Source organism: Anoplophora glabripennis, unplaced genomic scaffold (assembly GCF_000390285.2).
Source record: "Anoplophora glabripennis isolate ALB-LARVAE unplaced genomic scaffold, Agla_2.0 scaffold508, whole genome shotgun sequence".
In the NCBI taxonomy this organism is placed as follows: domain Eukaryota; kingdom Metazoa; phylum Arthropoda; class Insecta; order Coleoptera; family Cerambycidae; genus Anoplophora; species Anoplophora glabripennis.
Window position 1 is genome coordinate 306,005 of NW_019417487.1, and position 22,733 is coordinate 328,737.

At 34.6% G+C, this 22,733-nt stretch overlaps 1 protein-coding gene across 1 annotated transcript in view; it reads left to right on the plus strand.

Moving 5' to 3' along the window:
• The window catches only part of LOC108911806 (protein lap4), a 212,075-nt gene that overhangs the window by 173,675 nt on the left and 15,667 nt on the right, over positions 1-22,733 (plus strand). Inside the window, exons 11-16 of the mRNA XM_023456349.1 lie at positions 2,949-3,586; positions 15,726-15,836; positions 15,897-16,076; positions 16,259-16,460; positions 16,516-16,709; positions 16,760-17,029. Coding sequence (XP_023312117.1) covers positions 2,949-3,586; positions 15,726-15,836; positions 15,897-16,076; positions 16,259-16,460; positions 16,516-16,709; positions 16,760-17,029 — 1,595 coding nt within the window. The remainder of the gene's footprint in view (positions 1-2,948; positions 3,587-15,725; positions 15,837-15,896; positions 16,077-16,258; positions 16,461-16,515; positions 16,710-16,759; positions 17,030-22,733) is intronic.

Below are 22,733 nucleotides of genomic sequence, written 5' to 3' on the forward strand. Positions count from 1 at the left end.
ATCGTAGACGGCGGTATGAAATTGCAGTCACGAAATCCGGCATTCGTGTGCATGGCTAGTTTTTTTTAAAGATGAGCGCCTCGGTTGTTTGTTTAACTAAGCGGGATATTATCTATTCCGCAGATAATATTCAGATAAGATCGGGAGTAGACGCATGTCGAGTTGTAGTACTGTTATGATTACGAGAGCTGCGATGATATTTGGAAGTAATCGTAAAAATTGTTGAACTTGTCATCGTAGGTCAAACCCTTGCTTATACAGGGTGTTCGATGTCCACGGCTTGCTGTTTTCATTTTAGTTGTTTGCTAGACGTCGTTCATAGCTATCGGTCGCATCTATATTTTTTAAAATTACCACTGACTTACCACAATAATATGAAGAAACATTTTTGGAAGCGCTGACGACTTCATAGATATTTGGTTGGCTCTGCTTACAAGTGTTTATAACAATTGCTATAGATAATAGTGGGTAGTTAACGTACACTTTTCATCAGCCTCTCCGTACGTTGTCATGTCCATTAATTCATCGTTATTGTATTGACAGGCCGATTTGGTATGTTTATTCACACTTAGTAAACAAACTGTCTTCATGAAAAGAAAACAAAGTTAAAAGCAAGAATCCAGAATTATAAATGACTGCACTTAAACATTTGTTCAGTAATAGTTTTGCTTGAAACTTCTAAACAATAAAAGATACACTTTCGTAATGAAAACTGAATTAGAACTGATGATAACCTAGCCATTTTTCTGTTTACTACAAAAAATAGGACAGAGAAGTTATGCCAATACCTACATATCAGGAATTACCACAAAATATATTAATATATGCGTGTTTCCTGTTTCAACAGTTTCTCATACTTCCCTTTGTCAATAGCAGACGCAGAAAGGTCATTTTCTTTGCATAAATAACTGTTAAGTGATGAATGTCGAATGTTGAAATTTTACGTCATTCAGTACCCAACAAATAAAGAAAAAAACTAAAACTATGTCATAAATAAGTAACAATATATTAACTTCTATATTTAGCTTTCCTATTTAATATTAATACTAGAAAGGTAGGCAAGTCTGCTTCCGCGGACTTGACCTTTCTCTCGGGCCTTCGGCCCTCGCGCCGCGCTGCTCGCAGCTCGAGCACCGCTCCGCGGTGCGTTATCTGTGGATTGGTAAATAATATAACATTTTCCAAAAAAAAAAAAGAAAAAATACGACCCGCCCGCGATTCGAACCCCGGGACCATCGGCTTCGCAGTCGTGAGTTTACAAAATGAGATACGGCGATCTAACGCTGAGTGGAGCCTGCACGGGCTATTTGAAACCTTGGTTCTCCGCGAATGTAAACAGTAAATTGAAAATGTTCAAATCAAGTTTTATCGCCAAACTTGCGTCTCTAAAAGATCGGAACCGGTGCCTAACGGCAATATAACGACTCGCCGTGGCCCGATCGTCCGGGAAAACGCGTTAAATGACAACATTTATTTTGACGTCTTCACGGGCGTATGTCTCCATCTCTGTTTAAATGTCGGTTATACTTCGGGTATCTCTCGACCACCGAAAAAAGTCAATTTTCTGCGAGGACTCTTTTTAAAATGGAAATTTCACATAGAAGGCGCGAACAGATCGCCTTCAAAATACGACGTTGGGATAAAGGAAGGACGGAGGGGCCCTACGGGCCACTCGGCTTGCCGCTGTGCAACTCGCGAGGAAAGCCTTCGATAATACCGTACGCCCCTTTTCGCGGCCGAATGTGGGAGCGGAAATAACCTACAGCTTTTAATATATATAGATTATTGTCTTGTAATATACCTTCTAAGAACATTGTTCATATTAAAAACTAAATTTTACTTGAGGCAAACTATTTTAGCAGTTCCATATCATCCAAATTTTGCAAATGAGTTTTAACTCTTGCATCAGCAAGAAAACATATTTTTACTTTAGGATAATTATTGTATTTTTGGTAATATTGGTGATGTTACTAATTATTTTTATTTTATGCAGATCTCAGAGTCGCCGGAACCAATAAAACCCCAGACTCCGCCCCAGGACCTCCCCACCACGCCCAAGACTAACGGCATAGACNCTCGAGCACCGCTCCGCGGTGCATTCTCTGTGGATTGGTAAATAATATAACATTTTCCAAAAAAAAAAGAAAAAATACGACCCGCCCGCGATTCGAACCCCGGGACCTTCGGCTTCGCAGTCGTGAGTTTACAAAATGAGGTACGGCGATCTAACGCTGAGTGGAGCCTGCACGGGCTATTTGAAAGCTTGGTTCTCCGCGAATGTAAACAGAAAATTGAAAATGTTCAAATCAAGTTTTATCGCCAAACTTGCGTCTCTAAAAGATCGGAACCGGTGCCTAACGGCAATATAACGACTCACCGTGGCCCGATCTTTCGGGAAAACGCGTTAAATGACAACATTTATTTTGACGTCTTCACGGGCGTATGTCTCCATCTCTGTTTAAATATCGGATATACTTCGGGTATCTCTCGACCACCGAAAAAAGTCAATTTTCTGCGAGGACTCTTTTTAAAGTGGAAATTTCACATAGAAGGCGCGAACAGATCGCCTTCAAAATACGACGTTGGGATAAAGGAAGGACGGAGGGGCCCTACGGGCCACTCGGCTTGCCGCTGTGCAACTCGCGAGGAAAGCCTTCGATAATACCGTACGCCCCCTTTCGCGGCCGAATGTGGGAGCGGAAATAACCTACAGCTTTTAATATATATGGATTATTGTCTTGTAATATACCTTCTAAGAACATTGTTCATATTAAAAACTAAATTTTACTTGAGGCAAACTATTTTAGCAGTTCCATATCATCCAAATTTTGCAAATGAGTTTTAACTCTTGCATCAGCAAGAAAACATATTTTTACTTTAGGATAATTATTGTATTTTTGGTAATATTGGTGATGTTACTAATTATTTTTATTTTATGCAGATCTCAGAGTCGCCGGAACCAATAAAACCCCAGACTCCGCCCCAGGACCTCCCCACCACGCCCAAGACTAACGGCATAGACCACACGCCCCGGCAAGGGGAGGCGCCCAAGCCCGCCCCGCGTCGCCTAAACTCCGCCTCCAGCGACACCCAGCCGGCCCCCGCCCCGCAGAAGCAGCCGCTGACCAATAGCCTACCGCACAATAAGAGCGATCAGGGCCTTCAAAATCAGAACTACGCCCAGGCCCAACAGAATCAGGGCCACGCTCAAGCCAGTCAGAATCAGAGCCACGCCCAGAACAACCACAAGAAGGCCACGCCCACCTCGTCGCTGGACAGCGACGACTCACAGGTACTGCCGAGGCCCATCACCAACGAAGAGTTCCAGGCGATGATCCCCGCCCATTTCCTCAAAAATTCCTCCCAGTCCGCTCCCCGTCCCTCCTCCGCTTCGAGTGATAAAAACGGCGAACACGTCGCGAATTCCGTCACCACGGTCACTATCAAGAGGCCGGACCCCATCGAACTACCGCCCGCCCCCACGGGGCCGGGCCGGGTCACCGAGACCATCACCAAGAGCACCTTTACAGAGACGGTGGTCACTAGGATCACGGATAATAAGTTGGTAGAGCCCCTGATCATTGAGGTATGCGGTCGCTCCGGCGACTGATCAATTTTTGCTCTTTTAACGTAGAGGTTCTTGCATGCATACTACAGTAGCCAATCTTTTCTAGCACCTCTTAATTGTGTCGCTGCATGGTCTCAGTGCTCTAATCGCTAGGTCCTGGTTGAAAGTTTCACAGATAGCCTATAGGCGTCAAATCTCATCAGATTTATAATTTAACGAAATTGAATTGAATAAAAACGCAGTTATTTTTCGCCAAAAATGTGTAATTCTTAATGTAGTGACCCTAAAGGTATTCTTCAGCATGTTCTAAATTGTCAAAAGTAAGACTCCAGGGGCAAAATAGTAATTAGTAGACTCATCAAGCCACAATTTTTATTCTGATATCATAATTTGTGCATTCTCTGCATGAAAATTGTAATGTATCTTTCATTTCGCATAGTGTTCCGAAATGTTGCGCGCGCACTCATGGAACTTTCTTTGCTTATCGCGTACAACTAGGAAAGCCGAGTTATTATTTTCACAATACAGTTATTCCAATAAGTGTTGTTAAAAATGTACAATCGAAAACTTCGCAATGCATTTCAAGAAGTCTTTATTAATCGACACTAATATTAATCAATCACCACAGGAATCAAAAGTTTGATACAGATCAATCACAAACACTCATAATAAAACATGGAAATTAATGCACTTTAGAACGTATCTCAACGGCACGAAAACCAAACTATAAAGGTTTGCATTATTAACGGCATTGCCCGTTAGTCCAAATGGACAATATCCACAAATCGCTACTTCATTTCCATGTGACGTCATGACGTGGCCATATATCAGTATGTGGATCATGGTAGCGACCTTTAGTGGTGGACACGGAACCATTGGATTTATAGAATCCTATTCGAAGAAATCGAATAATCTCGCAAAATGTAGAATAATCTCGAACATCAGTCTAGGATTTTCTAGGAACTTTATTTGATCTAATAATTTCGTTCGAGCGACATTCGAAATGAATATAAAATAATAATTTTGCCTTAAACAGAAGATTCTCGAAATTCAAAGACGTTTACTGTTTTGTATTTAAGAGGGCTCTATAGCAAATAGGCAACCAGTAATACATTTTTACAGATTTTATTACACAGTTTGTCTAAATATGAATAAAGTAACACAAGTAGCACAAATAACAGATTCCCCCGTTTTAAATTACAAATTTCTGTACACCAGAAAGTAATTTGGGTTTCAAACTAAATCCATTTTATAGAAAATCTGCGTTAGAACGGAGGAAAGTCTGTTATTTGTGCATTAATTCATATTTATACAAACTGTAATAAAATCCATAAACATGTATTGCTGGTTGGCTATTTGCTACAGAGCCATCTTAAGGCGAGGATCTGAAACGAAAATAGCTACTGTACCGATACCGATAGACTTCTCTATTCCAATTATTAAGTCATTTACATACACATTTTTAATTAAATACTAATTTTAACTGGCTTGGAAATTTGCCTCAGCGATAACCTAGGTTATTTTAATTTTACTTAAGCTATAACAACTGAAGTGGTTGTGTTATAGAAATTATTTAAAATATCTGATATTTCAAAACAGGTATGTTATTAAATTTTACTGATACACCCTCACTATGAAATCTGAAAACGGTTCGATTTATTGAAATTAAACAGTAGTATTTTTTTCTTAATGATGTCCCAAGTCCAATTTTGAAGACTATTATAAGATATCTCGAAGAATTTTTAAAATATCATAATCGTGATATCTACCATCACTCTTTAAAGTGGCATACTAGAAAGGTAGGCAAGTTCGCTGACTCAAAAAAAAAAGTAAATAAATACAAAAGGAAGCCTTTTTTCGGACACATCATACACCTCGAAGGAAAAGCCGATCCTGGAATGAACGGACGGGATCCGGTGTCTATTTATCGGAGTGTATCGAATCGAACCGCCCGCCGTCACAATCGGCCCAGATTAACTGTAACCGAATCATCGGGATCGAAATATGTCTCGGAAATCTACTTATTAATAGCAATACGCGACCCAGAATCGCCGGGACTGTATCGCGTATCAAAATTCAATCTCCTCCGCTAATGGGAAATTCGATCTAACGCGCCGGGGTGCGCGCTGTGTACGTAATTAGAGAGGATACGGCCGAGACACCGGTAAAATTACCTCTGGGAGTCATTACGGATTTGAATTTAATATTTGCACAGAACGGTTTTCAGTTGAGATCGGGACACGTCAGGAGTGGGCCCGGCCGGGCCTTGGCCCAGCTAAAATTATGCTGGCTGAAAGCAATTTGAGAAGAGTGAAGAGATTTAAACTACCATATGACAACTAAGATCAAAAGAGATAGAAATAGTAACTACAAGTCAGATATTCACCAATATTCAGTCGCGAAAAGAAGGCTAATATAAAGAAGGACAATTCGTGACTTTTTTTTCGGAGGTCAGTTTCACAGAACATACAAATTGCTGTGACGTTTCTCCCGCTGCCAATTTCCAGGACTACTTTGCACAATATACTATTTCGTTCCAGAACATAAAACAAATGTCAAAATAATTTGTCATTTTTTCGAAACTTGTTTATGATTTTTTTAATTAAACAATATACATTTTAAGTAATGTAACATTTCAATACAAAACAGTAATTATTATAAACAGGACGATTACAATTTATTTTGCACTACATGTAAACTGAAAGTGCCGATATTGTAGTGAGTTGCCAGATCCAATGCTGTCAGTTATCGTAGCTTTTAGTTCTGGGTGTTCAATAAGGCTGCTGCTGTAATTATTGTTTAAGTTAGAAAGTTAAGAAAGAAAGAAATAGAATTTTATAGCACCTATTTTATATCGGCAAATTCAACTGCGTTTGCCTTTATTAATTAATAAACTTAATTTGTGTTTTTAAATAATAAAATCATTTGACATACTCGATGCTGCAACAGCAATTGTTCAAAATTTTATCCACCAACGTGTAAATGCATTTGGGTCCGTCTTACTCAGTTTCTACGAACTTGCTTCACCATAACACAAATACTTCATCATAATACAAATGTTGTCTTGCTTCACCATAAATTAAAACGATATCCATCAACTCCGAATTGCTATACAAGCAAACTATTTTTGGCGCTAACTACTAAAAAACTATTTTAAACACCACGGATAACAGGTAAACACTATCGCAACGACGATTGCAAAATCGGATTTCAGTATTCGGAGTCGTTGAGGCCACGTGGCTCTCCACGCGTATTGCGAATGACGCTAGAGACTACAGTTGTCCAGCTATGTAGTGGTTGAATGTACTTTAACTTCAATATTTTTTTTCTCGGAAACTATAAGGATTTTACAAAAATTTTGTTTACGATATTAACTCCATTTCTTATGCCGCATCTATTCCCAATTTTTTTTTGAATAAGTTGTGAATAACCCTATATTACTGTTGTTTTTTACTTATTGATTATGTGTCATTTTTGTGTTATCAAGATACCATATTTGTCAGTAAAATACCATTTTTTTCAAGTGTCGGATACCATATATATATTTTTTCATCTGGCAACACTGCTTCGATATCATCGACTTTTATCTTTAATAGCTCATCTCTTCTCAAAGTTTCACAAACAGCAATTATTGAAAGGACCTGAAAAGTTGTTCAAAATTAATTAAATCGATCGGACGGTATCCATCTGACTTGAATTTCAAATATGGTATTAGTTTTGGAAATTTTCTGATATTTGCATTTTTTTTTTTTTGGCATTAGGTGTACTTTTTAACATGGAATATACTGACCATAACGTCGAAGGTTTAATTTGATTAATTTTATGTTCGAAATATGCCAGTAATACCGCTTCGGACACTTTTTGGATTTTCTTCGAACAACAACACCCTTTAAATTAGTTGTAGGCAAACTCGTACTGTCTCAACGATTCTTTGGGGATCAATTGTGAAACAGCACTTTGTACCGCTTCCAATACTTCCCCTGGTAAATGCTCGTCTACACTTTCAGCTCATTTTGAATGAAACACCCAAAAAATAAAAAACAAAATATAAAACTCACACAACACTTTCAAAAAAAAAAGATTTATTGTTGATTAAGAAGCAAAAAAACAACTACCATGCAACAAAAAAAAACCACCACACAACATACAAAAAAAAAAAACTACAGTACTAATAAACATACATTAAAACAGCTCAAAATTCATAAAAGTTGCCGGATTCTGCTTCAGAATCCTTCAAAAACACCGGGACAGCTATACAATACAGGGGATGCCTTTTATATTTCGGGAATAGAGAACAAAAAAGAAATTTATGGTTTTATTGGTTTTAAAAATATTCTCCATGAAGATCATACACTTTTGCATGAGCTTGAACCAATTTTCGAACCACCTTTTCCATTACGATTCAGGTACCTCCAAAACCAACGTTTTGAACACATCAACCGCTGCCTCAGGCGTCTAAAAACGTCCTCGTAGCAGCATCAGAAAACATTCAAAGCTTTAGAATGCAATAAAATACTCAAAGGAGTCTAAGACTGCATAAAGTTAAATTATTTGACAAAAGTTGTTGCTTTTGAAAAGTTAAATGCACCGTTAAGATTAGGTACTTATTTCTGAAACACCTTGTATCTTAATCAGCGTTCTACAGTATACGGGAATTCTAATTCGACAATTTGTCGACCGTATCTGTTAGCAATCCTACTATGGGTACAATAAAAATTGATTGCGTACGACGCATTTTATTTCGCCTCGGTCAATACATATACTCTGTATTAAAATAAATCATTTTTCTCCCGTTATCACCGAACCTGACTTTTTAATGGCCTTTCCCACGCGTTTACGATCCGATCATGTGACACACCGAACGAGTCAACGACGAAAAGTAGACGGTTTTCCTTAGTTTTTACCGGATAAACCGACGATTCGCGCTTCTTGATGCGTCAGTTTCTCAAAAACATCAGAATTAGGCCCAAAGGCAAAAACGGTGAAGTGACGCTTCTGTCTGTCTGCAATGAAGAGGCTCTGACGAGGAAACGGAATAGGAAGCGGAGACAGATTTCGATAGTATTCGTAAGTAAACGCTTTTTCTGCAGATGGTAATAGAGGGGAGGGGAGAAGGTCTTGTGGAACGGCAATTATGACAGATTTGGTTTTTGTCGTTCCGTTACATAATTCCGAACCGTGTGGTGTTTCGAAATAGAGGCAATTTAGATAAAGAAAAAGATAAACATAAACATAACGTCATTTACGAAAACAGTACGTTGATAATAATAAAATGTCAGGTATTTAGATATGTGTTGTAAAAGATGTATTATTAGTATGACAGATGTGGTCGCTGCATGAAAATACACTATATCTATATAGTAATACACTATATACACAATATCCCTAGACGATATCAATCTAGGGACTTTAACAAATAGTTGAGGCAAGTCTTTTGTACACAGTTTGTTACCTCAGCATATGGGGCATTCCGCGCCAAATCGATAATTTTTTCAAATTTTTTCACCCGTCAGTTATGAATTTTTGAAAGAAATAGCTTTTTAAAAAAAAAATAACTCAAAAATTGAGTTATCGGGACGTTTTTTTTTCAAAATATTTGTTTTTAAATGTACTTTTTGAAAAAAAAATAGATCAAAATTATCTGGACCTATCTTCACTGTTTTTCTTTTTCAATTTTCGAAAAAAAACGAAAATTTCTCGTTGAGTACCATTTTTGAAATTTTTTTGTCATAAAAAATTTATTAAATAAAAAAAATAAAACTTATTTATTAAAAACTTATTTTTTTCATAGTGGTGTCTTCGATTTCTATTTTTTTTTTATTGAAAAATATTTTTTTTAAATTTAGCTTATTTCACATAACACCATTTTGAACATTTTTAAAAATGTATATAGAATCCCAAAATTGAAAAAATTTATTCTATGCAATGACAATTTCTTAAAAGTCAAAAGAGAATGGTTTCAAAATGATTTATTTGAGTTCAAATGCGTTGCATGCCTTTTTTTAAAGCCCACTGTTCTTCCAAAAATGGACCAACTGTTTTTTTCATTTTCTATGTTTTTGGATGTAGTTTACGAAAAAAATACAAAAAATTCAAAACTATCTTCTATTTATTTATTAACTTTTTCAAAAAAAATCGAAATTTTTTTCATGTTTACCACTCGATTATTTCTTTCACATATATATTTTTTAATTTTGGGATTCTTCACATTTTCAAAAATTTTCAAAATGGTATGTTCTTTTTTTCGTCTTCTGACTTGCCATAAATGTATTATTGTATTTCAAAATGTCAAAAAAATGTTTTTTTCAATTAAAAAAAATAATAGAAAACGAAAAAACACTGCTGAAAAAATTTGAGGATTTATAAAAAATTTCAGTCTTTTATAAGAAAAAAATTTTCAGAAATGGTAATCGAGAAATTTTCGTTTTTTTTTCGAAAATTGAAAAAAAAAACAGTGAAGATAGGTCCAGATAATTTTGATCTATTTTTTTTTCAAAAAGTACATTTAAAAACAAAAATTTTGAAAAAAAAAGCGTCCCGATATTTCAATTTTTGAAAAAGTTATGGTTATTTTTTTCAGAAATTCATAATTTTTTTGAGTTGGGTGAAGAAATTTGAAAAAATTCTCAGAGGTTTTCAAAACGACTGTCAAAATTCTGCCACCACATTCACTGGTTTTGTAAAATCCGGATCTTGTGCTATTTAATGTCGAAACCACTGGCAAAATTCCACACGGGGCTGAAAATCCTGTACCCTTTATACATGAAAGGTGTGTGATAATTATTCCCGTAGTACACGCCATACGGTACCTACTGTTAGTTTAATATTCCGGCTAAGTAATACTGCAAAATACAACGCACGTGCACAAGATGCACAGGGTCGGCTTACGATTATGGTTAATTTTCTTAATTAATGTTCTCGAGAACAAGCATTTAGACCATTTTCAAGATATTCTCCACGAAGATCAACACAGTCATGCATGCGCTTAAACTAATGTTTGAAGCACTTTTTCCATTCCGATTGAGGTACTTCCAAAACATGCATTTTGAACTCATCAACCGCCTCTACAGACGTCGAAAAACGTTGACCTCGTAATTTAGTTTTGATATGTGGGAAAAAGTAATTGGGTGCCAAATCAGGGCTGTACGGCGGATCAATAGACAGTGGTTTTTGATGGTGCTTTATTGCCAAAAGTCGAATTAAGTTCATCATTGCACTGTTGTTCCAAGTTGTAAAAAATAATCACAATGTTCACGACTTAATTATATTTTTTGGCCGAGATGAGTTTAGCAAATAGCGCATGTACTTCATTCGAAAGGGTCTGAGTAAATATACGGACAAAAATTCGAACCTTACGATAGCGACGTCGGTTATCAGTTGGCAGCACCAGGTTCGTTCTTTCCCGAAATATAAAAGGCAACTCGTATAACATTAACGAGATTCTCAAATAGAGAGTTCTAACTGTCGGTGTTAATTGGTATAATTACATTTTACATCGAAATGTTAAAATATATATTGAATAGTCACAAAATGCTCGAAAATTATGTTTGTATCATCCTTCTTAAAATTTCTTGACATTAATACTTGCAACTGTATTTGTTGTAATATACATGCTTTTATTATTTTACATATTATCTTTAGCGTGTTATTTACTAAATTAAAAAAGTATATGTAATTGTTAATACATATTTATTTGCAGACTTAGACCCGGTACTTTGAGTCTAGGTTAAAGGTTGATTACAGGCGATTAGACTGTACAGGGTGATTCGCTATATTTTGACACCCCCATTAACTCCTTTGTTTTTAGAGTTATAAAAAAATGTGAAATACAAAAGTTGTATTTTTATGAAGTGTCCAAAAATGATAGTAGAAAAACAAATGAAGTCCAAACAAAATGGTAGCGGACATTAACATTGTTAATTTTAAATGGAACACCCTGTATATTTTTACATATTCGGATAGAACGTTCCCTGTCGAACATACAGTTTGTTGGGCCATCTCTAACAATAAGCGAGATACTATTAAAAAACGAAAAAGTTTTTTTTATTAAGAAAATATATAATATATAATCTTGTAGTTAACAGTAGTTAGACCTCTTTTTAAATTGTACCACGTGATTGATCAACTGTTTAGTCGATTGGTCCGATTTTGAATTACGACTTTGGTGGTCGGGTCAGACCGTGCAGCGCCTAAACAACTATTAAAAACGTTCAATTCATCTTAATATTTGTGAACTGAAATCATGTTTATGTAGCGTCTCCTCTCACCGTACACAGTACCGAATCTCGTAATCAAAATTTTATTAACCGCTATGCCTAGGCAATCGCGCCATTATGTTTCTTAAAAAACCGCACCACGTACATTCACCGTCCAAAATAAATTCGTTGCCTTATTACCTGCAATCTTACTTAGATCCCCCGACCATCTATCACCGGAGCCGTTTAAACATTCACTTTATTACCATTGCCGGCGAATAATTTCTTCTAATTTATTATACCCGACTGAATCGTATTTAATGACTTAAAACGCCGGCAATTATTGCCTCTCCCCGCGGACATAACTCAAGTACTAACAGTGCAAAAGGAATAAGCATGGGACGGGATGCGGTAAATTAAGAAATGTTTTATGCCTTGAAGTTTATTTAACCGTACAAGCATAGGGTCGTTCTCCTTTCCTCTTCATATTTTCTTTTTAAAAGATTTGCTTAAAATACTTAGCAGGAATTTTTTAAAAAATAGGTAATACTTTTCGAATTACCGCGATGAATTTTATTTTTAGCGTCTGCAAAACCAAATACATAACACATTGAAAGGTACGGAAGGAATTTTTCGTACTGAATCCTGAAATTGCTTCATAACCTCAGGATATTGAGATATTCAATCAAAAGTACAAATAAAACCATTTCGACATGTTTTTGATATTGTCGCACCTCCAGATATTTTTTTTTACTCAATACTGTATTAAATTAACTTAAAGTACTTTTCTTCTTTAATTTCTAGTTTGAATTGTTTAGATACGACCGTTTTTCTCCAAGATATCACCAATTAAAGTTTTGTCGATTTCAGTATCTAATTACCTTCAGTTTATTGATCAAGGTGCTTGATTAAAGTGAGTCTTTTCGGTTCACATCATTCGGGATGCTTGATTAACGTGAGTCTTCTCGGTTCACATGATTCGGGATGCTTGATTAACGTGAGTCTTCTCGGTTCACATCAATCGGGATGATTGATTAACGTGAGTCTTCTTGGTTCACATAATTCGGGATGCTTGATTAAGGTGAGTCTTCTCGGTTCACATGATTCGGAATGCTTGATTAACGTGAGTCTTCTTGTTTCTTATAGCTCGGTATGCTCGATTAACGTGAGTCAGCTCGCTTCTCATGATTCAAGTGTTTGATTGACGTTTAGTTAGGATTTTCAAGCTTAGAATAAATGCATTAGTTAAAACATATTGCATTTATTTTGACTGTCAATTGAATGTAATTTCTAATTGGTGATATCTTGGAGAAAAAAAGGTCGTATCGAAACAAACCAAAACGGAAATTAAAGGAAAAGAGAAGTACCTACTTTAAGTTAATGTATGCAATATTGAGTAGAAAAGATATCTGTGGGTCTACTGCGATGTTTCATCTTGACCTTGTTCTTGATCTTGATCTTGATTTTGATCTTATTCTTACTCTTGTTCTTGTACTTGTTTATCTCCTTGTTCTGGTTTTTATTATAGTTCCTATTTTTGTTCTTGTCAAAAACATTACAAAATGGCTCTTTGGTGATGGAGCATCTTTGCGGCCAGTTCCGATTTAAAGATGAAAAATTAGGTCAGAAAACACTATGATCCAAAGAAGCTTGTTGTGTTGTGTTTTGCAGTCGAACAATTTCCGCTTACTATCTGTCAACAAATGGCGATATTTACTTTTGTTTTTCGATTATATCCAATATATTGAGTTACGAATTATTATTATTGGCAACTGTTGGCACTGCCACCTTAGCAACATAACGAAACTCAACAGTATATAATGAAAAGTCACCATATCTGTTACTAGAACGAATTTGTTTATTTTACTGTAATAACCATTCGCGAAAGTGTACTATTTTAGAATTTTTTAGGAGATAGAAATGTTAGGGTTTGAAAAAAAATACTACTCACAAAACAACTCAACTTGCTGTGCAATAATATCTGGTACTAGTAGTTCAATCTTCTTCGACTTGCAGCATTCTAAGTGACCTATATTTTCATAATTTTCTTGAAGATGTCTTGTTTCCGAAGCCCTTTGAACAACATAAATAAACCTACAAGGTACAGGATGTTGCTTGACATACAATCGTGATGCTATGGCAGCATTTTGGTGTTACCCAATACTAATATCTATTTTTGTGGAAATGTAACCATCTCCTAAATTGTTTGTTGGCTTCCAACTATTAATATGAGATTCGAATACATATTATATGATTTTTTCACAGGGGTATATTGGAATAATTTTAAATGGCTTTTTCGTTATTTTTGCGGTTTTGTAAAATGTTAAGTTCTACATTGGATTAAAGGGAAAACTTCATGCTGTACAAAGTTTTATATAGATTTCTCTTATGCGTCTTTCCTCTGACTATAATCCTAAACCAAACAATTAAAAACTTCTGTTTTCATACTACAGTAATTTTTTTTATTTCAATTGAGGACGAAGAATGTACTTTTTCTTCAAACGTTCAATATCCGTCATCGACCAATATTACAGGTACCTACATCCCGTATAACTGCCAAGGACATAAACTATCAACAACTATCATCTTTCTAGAAAATCACCTAGATAAAAAATAAATTTAATTAGTGGTACATTATCATACTCTTGATTTATTTTAATTTCGTTGTCATTGCCTCGTTTCTATATGGACTAGGCTAAACAAACCCACTGGTAAATATTTGTCTAGGCAATCAACACAAGTCTTGCTTTTGTGTAGAAACTATTATTATCGTAGGCTCACTAATATTTAATTTATTTAGTAATCACGAAAAATGGTTTACAATTAAAATAAACGTTTCCCTGTTTGTTTTGAGAATAAACAGAATTTAATCGTTTTTATGCTGTGGCGTTTTAAAAAACAAGTACTTTGTTTAAAATTAAATCTCTTCTCTTGAATCGAGGACAATCTGTTTTTAGGATTGTCGAACTTAACTATGTGGTCCGAAATGTTTTATAGACAACAATTAAATACTGACAACCGTCCTGACGGAATCTGTTTTTTGTTTTACTGAAGTTGGGAATGATTTCAACGGAAACATCGTGTTAAACAAAACAGTAAAAAATGCCTTGTCGTGACTCAAAGGAAGTCATTAAATATCACAAATAAGTGATACTTTACATTAGAAGCTTCAAAGTAGATCAAAATAATCATTAATACCCAGATCCTTATTGTGTGGTTAATGAAGCTTTATTAATTAACGCTTAATATAAAAAAAAGAAACTGTTATTTTGTATTTGTATGACTAACAATCGAACTGGGAACATAAACTGTACCATTTACATCATTTAACCTTGTTTGCATGTACTAAATTTACATATAGTTTAAATTAGGACTTTTATTAGACTTCGATGTCAAATATCACCTCACATTTTTTTTATTTTTTGTATGAACCTAGTTGCGAGATGAAATTATTTGCATCCAAAAAAAAAAAAATGCACCTTAAATTTGATGTATTTGGATAGTTTTTTTTTGTATAATTTTGGTAACATGTTTAACATTTGTTTGTGTTACTAATATTGGTGTAACAGGGGCATACGTGTCGACTATAGATGGCCAGCAAGGAAGCAGGTAAAATAAACAAGAAAAACATCCACATTTCCTTCTCCCCTCCCACGCTTCACTCAGTCTAATCTTACCGTACACTCTGTATATCATTGCCACCGCAGAACTCTTTTTAGTTGATAGCTATAGGATAATTAGGCACTATAACAGTAATTTGGAGTACTTTGCGTGAACTATACCTCAGACGTAACTGAAATCGAATAAGTTTTTATGAACGGTGCAACAGTGTAGAAAAAAACGATTATGTAATTCGCTTCCGAGGTTTCAAATTTATGCTGAAGTATATTTCATGAAAACGTGAGGCATTATTTGTTAGTGTTTCGTCAATTTGATCATCCCAATTTTTGTTCTGCTTGCAGGACGTCACTCTGAGCAAGATGGGCGGCTCGCTAGGTTTCAGTATTATAGGAGGCACAGACCATTCCAGTATCCCATTTGGTGCTAAGGAACCTGGTATTTTCATCTCACACGTAAGCTTACTGTTTTTTTTATATAATACGCGATAACTTTGACCGGTTTTATACCTTTAGATGGTTCCCGGGGGTACCGCAGCCAAAAGCGGTAAGCTTAGGGTGGGCGATCGCATTTTGAAGGTAAACGGGGCAGACGTCACACAAGCCACCCACCAGGAGGCCGTCATGGAATTGCTCAGACCGGGTGACTTCATCACTTTGACAATAAGGCACGACCCGTTGCCCGAGGGATACCAAGTAAGTACAGCCCGTCCAATACCGCAACCGTAAAAATTAATCGAGAAATAAATTACTTATATTTGTTACAAGCAACTCATGGTATCTTACGTAGATCCGATGGTAAGTCGTAGTCCGGTAGTCATCTCTAAAAATGATGTTGACGTTTCGAGGGGGTCTTTAACTGTCTTGTCTTTTCGCAGGAGCTAGTAATAGAAAAGGGAGACAATGAAAAGTTGGGAATGCACATTAAAGGTGGGCTTCAAGGCCAAAGGGGCAACCCCTTGGATAGATCCGACGAGGGCGTTTTCATCTCCAAAATCAATTCGGTGGGCGCTGCGAGGCGAGACGGTCGACTTAAAGCCGGTATGCGTTTGTTGGAAGTCAACGGAAAATCACTGCTAGGTAAATTTAATCAGTCGTCTTTAAATCGCATAAAGTCATAATAACGATTTTTTAGGTGCTACCCATCAAGAAGCGGTGAATGCTTTGAGATCCTGCGGAAACGCAATATATTTGGTCGTGTGTAAGGGATACGACAGAGGGGAAGTAGATAAGGCCGTAGCCGAAGGCAGACTAACCAGAACCGGATCCGTCAGCAGTAGATCTCAAAGCGTCAGCTCCCTGGACGTTCCCGACGAAGACATCCAACAGGTACGTGATGCTTCACTTGTGCCGTTCGTTTATTTAAACAAGTTTCGTAGGAACAAAAAATGAAATCCGAACTAGTACAGTTCGAGAAAGAAGAAGCAGAAAAGAGACTACAGCCGATACATCAGTCCGAGGAAGATCTGTCGATAGTGGAAGCGAAACCTTCCTCGCCGGCAGACAAAGTTCTAGATGTGGTGCGGGCAGTGGAAACCTTAGCCCACGGGCCGATGGAGAACTCGATGCCCCCGAAATCGCCCAATCCCGAACTGAAAACCACCACGATAGTCATGAGCAAGCACACTTTGTCGCCCCAGCCTACCACGGTGAGTTTATAATTTTTCTTTGTGTGGACATGAAAGCTTATCGTGCTTTTGTGTGTTTTGTTCGGTATTGCAAATTTCAGTAAAGGTAGTTAGTTGTAACGAGCGTGAATTGAAAGAAAGTAGATATAAAAAAAGCGATTATTGCTGCCATTCTGAAAAGAAAATACAATTTTAAATAAATAAAACTGTGTACACAAAAAAGAAAAAGAGATTATAAAAAGAGAGTCGCGGAAAAAGAAAAATATTACACACAAAAAAAGAAGAATAATTATTGAAGAACACCCTTCATGAGTCGACAACATGATTTCACATAACACAAAAATAAAAAAAAAAACACACAAAAACACTGTACCACAAAAAAAAACTATAAAATGAGACACACATACAACACAAAAACACGCCACAAGAACAAAAATAAAAATTACAATAAAAAAAAAAACACGATAAGAAAAAGAAAAAAAGCATTGGGGGGGGAAAAAATAGACACCCAAAAAAAAACAAAAAAAAACAAAACAACACAATAGAAAAATACTATGATGACAACAAAAAAAAATAATACGTCATCCTCATAAAAAAATAAAAAAAAAAAAACAATAAAATAAAAAAAAGAAGCGACGAATTAAGCAACGATTCTCCTGTCGAAAAAATATTGAGCATGGCCATTTCACTTGCACAGCCCCAGCGCCCCATAGCAAAACAAGGGGAATGAACCTAAACGGAACAAACCAAGCCAAAGAAAAAAAATCAAAAGCCAAAAAAAAGGCCTTAAAAAAAAAAAAAAAAAAAATACTTATTAAAAAAAACAAATCAGATTAGTATTTTCGATAATGTTATTATGTACATTTTACAAAACAGCAAAAACAATTATTTTAAAGCAAACTATTTTTTACTTATAACTAATAGGTAACACATAACAAGGAGAATTTGAAAAATAGAAAATTTGCCTGTTTCCGTGACTAAAAGTTGGCTTATTGGCTCAAAAATTTTAGAAAAAGAAAATAATGTAAAAAAAATTAAAACCATTCTCTAAATTTTGATTAATGTTTGTAGGAAATTCTCAACGATACAGTAATTAAAAACAAATTAAAAAACTCATTTTTCATATAAAATTTTGAGAGCTGAAACAGAAAAAATATTTGAAACTAACCTGTTTTATTGTCTTACCAATTGTTGCCTTTTCTGTGTGAGCCATTTCTAGTTAGTCCAAACCAATCGTCTAACCACTAAATATCTCATATCTTATTTGTCATTGCTACTTACTACCTACTGCCACAGTGTTGCTTTGGCACAGAGTGACCTACTAATCTTCAAGTGCTAATGTCGCACTAGACAAAATAAAATAATATTTTTAACTGATGGTATTGTTTGAAGCAACTACTCTGCGAGCTACACGCCTCGTTATTTTCTTCAATATTAGTTAACCAATAATTGATCAGAAAAGTTTATTTATTTAAAATTACTATTTTATGCGTGGCAGATACAAAAAAGTAAAAAAATAACGTTTTTTTTTTAATTTCTCCATAATATAAATTTTACTGAAGTTTCCATTACTTTTTTTTTTAATCCTTGCATGTGTGTCATAGAAGCAAAAATGTGTGTATATTTCGCTAAATGTCTTGTCCTCCTTAGGTAAGTACGATAGTTTCGACCCTAGCCTATTTTATAGCATCAAATATAAGTTTAACTAATTGGTTTAATCTAAAAGTGACTGGCTTGTAAATAATAGTTGACGAAGACGTACATAACTCTCTGTGTAAAAAGAACCCAGCAGCATTATTAACGTTATATACATATAGCGATCCCATCGGTTCAGCATGATAGGTGTCCTAATTATTGTCGTTGTTTAGTCGATGCATGAGGCGCATGCGATTTGATTTAATGACTTGATTTCTGATTGCAGATCAGTCGACAGACCAATCCATAACGTTTACTTAAAAAGAGTGAGATTCTGTTGTAACGGGAAAATGTTATATTGTGAAATGTTTCCAATCTCTGTGTTGAATGGCGTGATTGTCTTTTATATATGACAAAATGATAAAAAATCCTGGTGCTCATAATCTTAAAACGTTTTAGTTGAGGCGTTAACAATTTTTTTGTGGATGTTTGGTGGCTTATATGTTCTCGTTGTTAAAATGTCGAGCAAATTTTAACTGATTCAATCAATTTAATTCCCTTTAATTTGTTGATCACATTTAAACGTACCGACTTTCAGAATAAAAGTCAATCATGATAATAGCATACCACATTCCCTAAACTGACTTTTAGGCGTTCATACAGATTTCTACAACTGGAAGTTTTTTAATTGTCTTGGTTGAATCGCTTTGACGAAATAGTAATAAAATGTCATGTTTGTGAAACAATTTTGAATGTCAAATGTATAAAAGAAATCAACTATTACAGCTGCCGTACTGGATATTTTTATTATGTGAACTAATTTTTATGTTCAGTAATATTCTGATTATGTGGTTGATAATGAACAGTTTTGGTTATTTTGGCAGAAATATGAACTTAAATGACCATTACTTCGAAGTGGTCAGTTGTATCGTGTAAAAGATATCGAGACAAATGTATTGTAATAGAGTTAGGGAAATAATAAAATAAAATGTATTTGGCATGCATTCCAACATCTGGTAAAGCGAAAAGCAAGTTAGCAGTCTTCGTATCACATTCAACAAAATGAGATGTTGCTAAATTTGTTCATATCAGAAGGGCGTAAAAGCCACTATAGTCGGTTTTGGGTTTTTAGGGCGTATGACCCCATTTAATCAATTCGATTATTAAAATGTAAAATGTCGATATGTAAAAGTAATTTTTAAATTTTTTATTGTTGCCACTGACTTCCTAAGCAATCCTCAAACTCTGTTTATAATTTACACCAAACTAATACAACTGCAATAACAAATACGTAATTAATTTTATTTAATATTTAAAACAAAAATTTGTGTTGTAATTTCAAATATAAATAAGATTGTTACTGTTGATTAAATATTAATAGTTCTAAAAATTCTCAGAATTGCTCGATGAATCAGAACCAGTTCTACATCTCCGATTTATTGCAAATTTATTAAAGCTAAACGATTTGAACATTACATGTACCTATGTAACGTGTCCAATTTATTGAGCAGATAACTAGTAATTGTAAAACATATTTAATATGTAAATCATAGTAATTTTCTAGTTTCAATAAATTGTCCAAGAAATTGTAGATGTTAAAACCGGTTTATTGCTTTATTTGGTGTTTTTAGTGACTTAATATTCAAAAGTACAAAATTTCGTTAAATTCTTCAGTGTTTATACTTTTATTTTAAATATTTAAAGAATATAACACATACAAGTTTTTTATTACAGTTAAAGCTTAAGTTTATTTTGTGGTTTGCTAATGATAGATTTTTATTCTAAAACCGGTAGCCTTAAATTTGGAATTGGTAAATGTATTGTAATTTTGTAATATATGAAAAGATACTGCTATATTATACGTACATTATTAAAAGTTTTTCTCAGTAAATAGTACTACTAATCATCCTGCATTGAATACCTACCCACAATATTTAAAGAGCCAAGATGATTGAGCAGCACAACCTATAGCCTATAAGCTATTTGTCAGTCATACCTCAAATGTCATTACTGTTCGGTGCCTACTGACACAAAAAATTAATTTATATCTACTAGCACAATACTCTGCCAGTAGGTGCAACGTTTTGTGAAAGTAGGCATTGTGTAGTAATGACATTTAAGATTTGACATGTACTTCATAGGTTATATTTATATCATCCACACTCAAATGGAACTAATTGAAGTTGTATGTGGTGCTTCTTCGAAAGATAAACGTATGACGTTTCGGCTGTTGCTATTTTCTTGATAATAAATTACTTATTGTAGGTACATATTTTCAGTTATTTAGTCAGTTAATCTTTGCTGCTTTTGTATTACTGTTTGTATTTTCTGGATGTGATTTACCATATCATAGAGTACCAATCTGTATACATTTAACTGTGTAGTGACTGCCAATAGAAATTTTCGTTCAAATTGTGGGGAGAATGGACTACTTTTTACTTTGCGACACAAATAGTTACTTTGCTTAACAATAATTAAAATCAAAACACCAGCTCGTATAGAAGAGTCTTATAAATATATTTAGATAGAATTTAAAAGTTATCCTGTATTTATTCTTTGTGAGTAAATATAAATATGCTGTGGCACAGGGTGGGACAGAAAAAGTGACATTTTTTCTGTAAGATTTACAGTAAGTAATTTTTTTACAGTGTAATAACTATGATAACAATGGTGCTTTTTTGATATTGACTACAGTGTCAACCAGTACTAGTTGCTGTATGTTCTTTAATAACGTCAAGTGCTCTGATTAGGCCAAACTGTACAAGGTATCACAGAACACTTTTCGGATAAAACTAGATGTTACTAACCGCAGTAAGAATTAAAGTGCATGATATCAAAGAAATAGGGAAAACGTTTACTTAGTTACATCTTGTAACCTATTTATGAAGTTTGGGCACTTTCTTTTAACTAAAAATGTATCTGTTCTTCCAGTTTTGTCATATATTAACGTGATTGTCATTATTAAATATTTGTAGTGTTGCGACGTGCAATGATAAAGGAATTAAAATTATCAGAATGGTATATTTTCTATCAGATAATATATTCGACATCTTGTAATGTTTTTTAAAGCAGTCAAAGTGGCATTCTTTTAGAAGTCACTAAAGAATAAGAAAGTTTGCAGTATTGTAAACTCTATTTTGGCTCCAAAAAAGTGTGTAATAGAATAAACTGTGGAAAAATTGTGGCATTTTCGTTAAAACCTAATTTTGACTGGAATTAATTTCTAATATATTCCTGGAATAAATTAGGAAGTCGTAATGGTTATAATTTTTGTTTTTCATAGATAATATAGAATCGTTGTATTGAGAGTGTATTGCAAACTTATTTTCCGCTACTTTAGAACCACAATGGCAGTTAGTGGGTGACATTTTTTGTCGAAACATCAATTTGACTTGTTTTGTTTTATTTTGGTGGTTATCATCAATGAAAAACATAAATTTTAGCAATCGTTGCCGTTTCCTTAAGTTTTAACAAAAATATAATTTTTTCGAACTGGATACAGAAATTTTAGTGTTTGTTTCTGTTTTTGGTACCAGAATGGCAAATTTATGATGCTTTCTTATCTATCTGATTTATAATTATTTTTCATCTGATAAAAAATATATTTTTTATGCTTGATTTTGTACTGTACACCACTGCTTTATGTAATTTCGTAACAGTGTTTGTATGTTCAGTTACGTAATCTATTCATAAATTCTTCCAGTACAAGTGTCCGAAGCAGAAATGTTTCTTACGTGTCTTGTGTAACCTTTCAATTGCTCAGTTGATTTCACTTCCAATTAGATTTTATTTTAAATGTTCATGTGCCTTTCTGTTGTTTAATAACATGTGTATTTAAAAAAATGTCTTTGCCCCGGATGTTGTATTCCATATCTTTACATTTAATATCTATAAATACGCTTCATACTTTTATTAATGTGTAAGCCATTTTTGTATTTGTAATATTTTTAATAATTAAGTGTACAAATCGTTTATACTAAAAAAAAGGGGAGACGTCTCCTGTACTGGACCCAGAGAGATATGTAAGCTAATTGTTCAAAATAGCCATAAATTATTCTAAAATCATTAGTAGTGTTTTTATAAAAGAAAG